This window comes from Mirounga angustirostris, unplaced genomic scaffold, assembly GCF_029215605.1.
Source record: "Mirounga angustirostris isolate CCGP_5_RB_7025 unplaced genomic scaffold, mMirAng1.0.hap1 SCAF_10, whole genome shotgun sequence".
NCBI lineage: Eukaryota > Metazoa > Chordata > Mammalia > Carnivora > Phocidae > Mirounga > Mirounga angustirostris.
This window is the reverse complement of record NW_026991718.1, coordinates 47,120,604-47,127,957: the sequence shown is the minus strand read 5'-3', so window position 1 is coordinate 47,127,957 and position 7,354 is coordinate 47,120,604. Positions and strand designations below refer to the sequence as shown.

General features: G+C 38.1%; 1 protein-coding gene across 1 annotated transcript; it reads right to left on the bottom strand.

The window, feature by feature from the left end:
• Positions 1-4,819: 4,819 nt before the first annotated feature.
• On the bottom strand, positions 4,820-5,219 carry LOC123850476 (small ribosomal subunit protein eS26-like). The gene has a single exon (XM_045883750.3). It carries the CDS (start codon positions 5,197-5,199, stop codon positions 4,852-4,854), a length of 348 nt encoding a protein of 115 aa, XP_045739706.1. The 5' UTR covers positions 5,200-5,219; the 3' UTR covers positions 4,820-4,851.
• Positions 5,220-7,354: the final 2,135 nt, after the last annotated feature.

Below are 7,354 nucleotides of genomic sequence, written 5' to 3'. Positions count from 1 at the left end.
AGAGACCCTGAACTGAGGCTCCCCCTGGCCATCCCCACCTTCCGCCTCCTCACAGACAATCCAACTCTGATCTGTGGAAACAGGGCAAAGCCAAAATCTCCTTTTTTCCCATATATGGACCACAAAGCATTTACAAAGAGAACAAGACATTCCTTTAAAAAAGTCTCCTTTCCTAATTCTGGACTGTTCTTTCCTCCTGTCCAACCACCAACAGTCCCCCACACTTTAGGATGAATAAAGTAGGGGAAAATCAACAGACATACAAAAAAGTCTCAGCCCTTCATCAGAAAGGGATTTAAAGAATCAGAGCAGAAAATCTCCCTATGAAGCAAACTTACTACCCGGAGCTGGAGATAACTTCAGAAACTTTATTTTGTGTTTTTGAAAGAGCTTAAAACGCCACTGCATCTATGAAAAGGGAAGAGTTTAAGGTAAGGAATGATTAAAAAAAACCAAAAACACAAACCACAGCCTCATGCTTTATTATATAGAAATACCACAGTGGACCTTCTCTACACTCTGAATTTTATCAAAATAAAAATTTCCCCTCCCCAGCATACAATACTGAACAGATGAACTATATGCGAAGGAAGGAAGGTAAACATGAACTATAGAACATGGAAGATGACATTATTAACAATGAACTAAAAGAGTCATGATGAACTTACTCAGGAGATCGAACATAAGGTGACTTCCAGAAAAAGAAAGAGAACTTGGACTGAAGAAACAACAAAGGGAAAAAAAACCAAAAAACAAAAAAACAGAGTTTTCACAGGCTCAGGAGAGACTTGAATCTTCATATCAGTTATGCAATTGGGAAAAAATTAGCTAAAACAATCCTTGTTTGGAGAATCTTATTGAAATTTCTGTATCCAGGCAGAACGTTCTAGTGACTGCCAGTATAAACTTTCCCTTGGAAATATTCAGTTCCAAAAGATAATGAACCAACACTGAATTCTGCAGCAAAAATCACTGTGACCCTGTCTGAAGATTATTCATGTGCAAGAGCAATAGAAAGGCATTCTGAGAGATGGAAGAAATCAGAGAGCAAATTACCAATGTGCTGTTCTTGAAAAGATAAATCAATAAAATATTTGTAACTTACTGAGAACTGCATTGAAATTAAAAACTCACGAGTGAGAAAGCTGGAAATAATTAAAAAAAAATAGCAGTGAGAAACAAAGCCCATAAAACACAGAGGTAAAGCTAGATAGTTATTACAACTGTAGGATTATTGAAAAATAGAAATCCAATGGAAGAAATAGTAAATAATATCTTTAAATTATTTCAGAATTTTCTTACAAAAGCTAGGATGTCAGGGAGGTATGATAAAGATTGTTCATTGCTTGGTAAAATCCATTCAGGCCACATACCACACAAATGGAGGCTGGGCCCATAGTGGCCATCATGGTTATATGATACCTAGATCTTAAGGGTTTCTGTGGCCATGTGACTCATCTTTTTGTAAAAGAAGGAGAGCAGAAGTGATAGATTCCACTCGCAGTCTGGAACTTAAGACATCAGGCATGCCCTTTCAGACAAGGAAATGATCCAGCTTTGACCATGAAGATGGCAACAATGCCCAAGGGCATGGGGAAGATGCGTTGGAAGGAACTTGGGTTCCTCATTAAGTGATGAGCACGGCTGTTCCGCTGACCTGGTCCATTCACACATAATCTGTTATATGAGTGAGAAATAAACTTTTTTCTTAAGCCATTTGTCATGAGGGCTTTTTGTTGTAATGTATTAGTTTATCCTGACATATAAAGGTCATGAGAAAGGAAGGAAAAAATGCATAAAACAATGCACAAAACTATTCATGTGGATAAAAGGTATAGTCTAAACATGTAATTTATTACAACAATCAGATCATCTTATACATATTGCTGTGCAATTTGATTTTTATAAGAAACAGACAGTATTTTTTGGTCATTATTCCATGCCAGTATATAAAGAGTTATATATGATTCGTAATTTTTTTTTAAGATTTATTTATTTATTTGAGAGAGAGAGAGGGAGAGGGAGAGAAAGGGAACAGGGGGAGGGGCAGAGGGAGAGACAGGATCCTGAAGCAGACTCCCCACTGAGCATGGAGCTGGACACAGGGCTCGATCCCAGGACCCTGAGATCAAGGCCTGAGCCGAAATCAAGAGCTGGCTGCTTAACTGACTGAGCCACCCAAGCACTGCAATTTGTAACCTTCAAATAGTACACTATAGTTCGGTGGTTCCCTGATGTATTTAATTCTACTTTCCTCTATTTGAGCATTGCATTTTTCCTCTAATATTTGGCTACTACATGTAATTCTATAGTGAAATGTCTCACACGCATGAGTGAGAATTTCTGTAGAATAGATATTCTAGAGTTCTAGAGTGGAATTTTTGGTTTAAGAGTATACACTTACGGGATCCCAAAATTGAACTCTGGAGACTGGCAAGAGTCAGAGGCAAGTGTTCGAGGCAGTTCTCCTTGCAGCCCGCCATTTGCCCTACTGATATTTACAGTTGACTTGAGTCAATAGCTGGTGTAACTCAAGATTTTTCTCTCTTGGTTTGGTTGGGGCCAAGTGGTGTTTTTGGCGGACTCAGCCCTACTTCCGGTCCTGTTGGCTGTAGGCTCCTAAGTGAATGCTGCACCTTCCATCAGTTTCCTCAGTGAATTGTCCCCCAGCCTCTGTGGCAGGGCCATTTCATCTTGCTATGGTGGTCTCCATGACTAGTCTGGTGATTATTAACTTAGTGACACACCACTTTGGACTTGAGAGTGGATTGAGAAGGCCAAGCCTTCTGCTGGAGAATGCTGTCCCCCTAGTCTGCTGTGGTAACACCCCTGGTGGGGTTGGAAAGCAGCCTGGGAAATTCTCTCTGGATTTCTAAATAGGTGTGGGGCAATAACTCCCCTCCCAGGAATGGCAAAGCAGGCCACTCATCTGATCATTTTAACCCATACCTCTTCCTTTCTCTCCCTCCCTCCCTCCCTCACACATTCCTACCTGGAGAGGGCAAGTTTCCTTTCATGTTCCCTGAGCATTATCTTCCCACTTCCAGATTCCTGCTAGGCCTTACTAGAGGTCAGGTAGACCTCCTCTAGATTAGAAAAGATCTCCAACTTTGGTGGTTATTATGCTAAAAGAGGGAGGTGAAGGAATTTGAGAAATACTTAGCAAGACATTATCCTGACTTGCCAAACTATTCTCTGTTTGACAAGCTTTACATTTCCTTAATCTTGCTTTTTAAACAAGTGTGAATGTTGTCCTGGGCAGAAAGACACTTAGGGAGGAAAAAGGCTAAAGTCTTGTGTTTGGAAAGGCATAAGAAGAAAGCACATTAAAAATCATATACATATTGTATATATATCTCTGATTTCAGCTTGAGAGATCCTGCTAATGTATTCTAAAAATGTTTTTCTATTTTAGAGTCCCTTTTATAGTATGTGCGTCTCTTTTTCCGTGCTTTTGTCAAACCATCGAATTATCATTTTTTCTCTTTCTTCCTTTCTTTCCTTTTTGTCAATCTGATAGAGAAAACATATCTAACTTCTTTTAGTTTTTATTTTTTATTCCTAAAAAGGCTGTCACTTAATTTTTTTGTTATTTTTCTTTCTTTCTTCTGTTAATGGCATGTGAATATCCCTTCCTAATTTCCAACTGGGTTATTTTGCTTTTCTCATTGATGCAAATTTCTTATTGATTATGTGAGGCTGTTAAACATGTCAACACTCACGGCAGTGCCTAATACATAGCAAGCATGCAATATGGGTTGTGTTGGGGAAATCCAATGAAAACCCAAATCTCCCTACACAGAAAACCTCTCCATAAAGGTAGTAGAGAAAGGAAACAATTTTGTTCTTGAAGAAGCATCAAGCTGGAATGTAAGGCAGGCACATCACAGGCAATCCACTAAGAGACTGCACAAACAGAAAGGAATCTCTTATACAGGAAACCCTTATACAGCCAAGCAGATTCAAGCCATTCTGTACATATTCTCAAGATAAACAACAACTGGACTGAAGAGCGCCATTTGTCACACACAGTTTATCCTGGATTCACCTGGTAATTGCAGTGATCATCAGGGCTAGCTAATCGGCTTTATCCAGAGCTTATCCAAGCTTTATGACAAGAGGTAGTTTTGCAACTTGGAGCAAGGTGCCTACTAAAGGTAGGTGTTAGCCTCCCAAGGAAATAGGGAGATGGTGGTGCTCTCTCCCTTGATGATTACATTTCAAATAGATGGTTCCCAGGTCCTTGAGAAAGCCAGTCTTGGATCATAAAGCTGACAAAAGGCCTATCTAGTTTTCAAAAAGATTTATATATATATTTCAAAGAGATGAGAAAGTACCCTACAATTACAAGTGTTCTAAAGTCAATGCTCTAAGAAAAAAAGAGGGGAAGAAAATCTATTTTCAACAGGGAGCATTAAGCTCCTTACTTTTAATTTGTTTTTGTCCTTAGGGTTGATGATAATATATTGTTGCTATTTGAATGTTGTTTTATATTAGGAATATTACATTTTACTTTACTATATACTCAGTGAGAACAAATTAAAACAAAACAGAAACAAAACTCAAAACTCAAAAATGCTGGCCTTGGAGGCCTTTCCCAGTCTGGGCACTGTTATCGCTCAGATCTCATCTGGATGACTCTCCTGGGTTACTCCCCTCGGGCCGCAGGGGAATATATGCCCGGACTCTGTTCTGGCTCGTCTCTGCCTGAAACACCATCTCCCAGATATGTATAGTTTTATTCCTTGTCATTTTTAATTTTTTTATTTATTTTTTATTTTTTGATGTGTAATTGCCATTTATTTTTTTTCTGGAGAGCAGCTTTTCTTCAGTCCTTAAGGACTTAGCTCCTTACATGGGCTTTGGTGGAGGTCGTGGGGCAGCACCCGCAGCTCTAAATCGGGGTGGGGGTGTTCGGTCCTTCCGTGCTTCACGAGAGCGATTCCTGACTACCTTGCTGTGAATGGCACAACTCACACAATAATGTAGTTTCACATACAGCTTGGGAAGCACATAGGCGTCGAAGACACTCGCTTCGGAAATGTCCCTGCCGGCGGCGGCCTCTACTATGTTCCGAATAATGAACTTCTTAATGGCCTTATCCTTGGGCACACAACGGGCGCAGCTGGTGCAGCGAATAGGCTGCGCGTGGCCGCGGCCCTTTTTGGCACGACCATTATTCCTTCTTTTCTTGGTCATCTTGGTAGCGAGACCCGAGAGAGTCCTTGTTATTTTTTAAATGACACTTTCTTATTGAAGGTTACCTTGACTGCTCTATTGAAAATATAGATGGGATGCCTGGATGGCTCAGTCGGTTAAGCGCCTGCCTTCTGCTCAGGTTGTGATCTCAGAGTCCTGGGATAGAGTTCCTCATCAGGCTCCTTGCTCGCGGGAAGTCTGCTTCTCCCTCCTCTCCCTCTTCCTGTTGCTCTCCCTGCTTGTGCTCTCTCCCTCTCTCTGACAAATAAATAAATAAATACAATCTTAAAAAAAAAAAAAAAGAAAATGATATATTCCCACTGGTCCCACCTCTCCCACCTAGAACTCCTCATTCCTCTCCTTGCTTTATTGTTACCTATAACATTTAACACCTTTTAATAGACTAGAAACTTGATTATTTATTTGGTTTGTTGTCTTGTCTCTTCCCTCTCATTAGAAAGTAGTGTTAGGGATACACAGGATTTTGCCTATTTTGTTCACTGCTCTGTCTCCAGGGCTGAGTAAGGAATGATGAAAAAATTAATAAATACACATTGCCATTTTCATTGATTTTTCATTATGTATACAGGGTGTTTCATATGGAAACATTTTCACTGTTATGCAGCCAAGTCTATGTTATGCAGCCAAGTCTATCAATCTTTTCTTTTATGGTGTCTCAGTTTCATGTCTTAGAAAAGGTTTTCCAACATAGTAAGATCTCCCATCATAAGAAAGAAAAAGGACTGTCATGGAAAACTGGCAAAAATCTGAATGACGTCTGATGATTAGTTAATGGTTGCATACCAGCATTTTGGTAATTAGTTTTGACTAATGTACCATGGCGATATCAGATGTTAATAGTAGAGAAAATTAGGTGAGGGATTTACAGTTTAGGGGAGTCCTCTGTATTATGTTTACATCTTTTCTGTAAATTTACAATTACTCTAAAAAGTTTATTTAAAAATGTATCTTTTCTTTGATCATGTTTATAGTTTCGATTTTAGTTTTAGATTTTAAGACCACCCTGGAATAACTTTCTTGTTGTTCTTATATTGTGTAAAGTAGAAGACATTTTTCTCTTTCTCTTTTGGATAGTCAGTTGTTACTGTTTGAAATGCTGCTACATAACATATATTCAGTAAGGGAAGTATACTCGTTTTCTAAAAATGTTTAAACTCTTCTCATATATTTATTCTTCCAGATTAATTTTATAATTGGGTCATCAAGTTGTATAAAAATTCCCATTGTTATTTTGATTGAGATTACATATGTACAGGATAGATATTTTTGGTAAAATCTTACTGCATTAAATTAATATACTTAATAGCCCTTATATATGCAAAGCTATTATAATCAATAATAAAAAAAGGATATGCAAAGTACATGAACAAGTAAGTTAACTGATGAGAAATAGAAAGATCCATGGCATACAAAACTTATATAAGAGATTTCAAGCTGAAGAATCATCAATAAAATATAAATTAAAAAAGCGTCAGCACCGGTTTTTTTTTTCCCCAAGTATGAGCAATAATGCCTGGCTCTTGCAAAGATGTAGTTAAATCGGGTCTCATATATTGTTGGCAGGAAAGTAAATTTTGTAGAATCTTTCTGGAAAACAAATTGGTAATTTCTTTCAAATTCTCAACATTTTGAATACTCATTTATCAAATATATCTACTTCTGAAGATCCCTCAAAGGAAATAATCACGGAAAATATAAATTGTAAAAACATCTCCCACAATACTGCTTTCTAATAGTGAAAATAACCCAGTTTTACATTAGGTCATGGTTGAATAAAATATGTTATATATGTACAGTGGAATCTCTCTCTCTATATATATACAGGTCCATATACCATGATAAGCTGACTATACCATACTTAGTAGGAGTGCCATGAGGTTTATTCATATATGAGGGAGAAACAGCATACATAGATTTTTCATGGACTGAAATAAGGACAGATTTTTAAAAAAGGTAAATTTGCCTATGGTCTCTAGAACAGAATCTCTTTTGCCCCCTTGGGTAAGCTGAATGACTGAAAGCTATCAAAGAGGACCATTTGTCTTTGAGCAAGCTGACAGTTACCAGGAAAGACAATTTTAATTATTTGTGGCTTCTCTAAGAAACCTTGTGATTCAGACATAGGGTATAAATG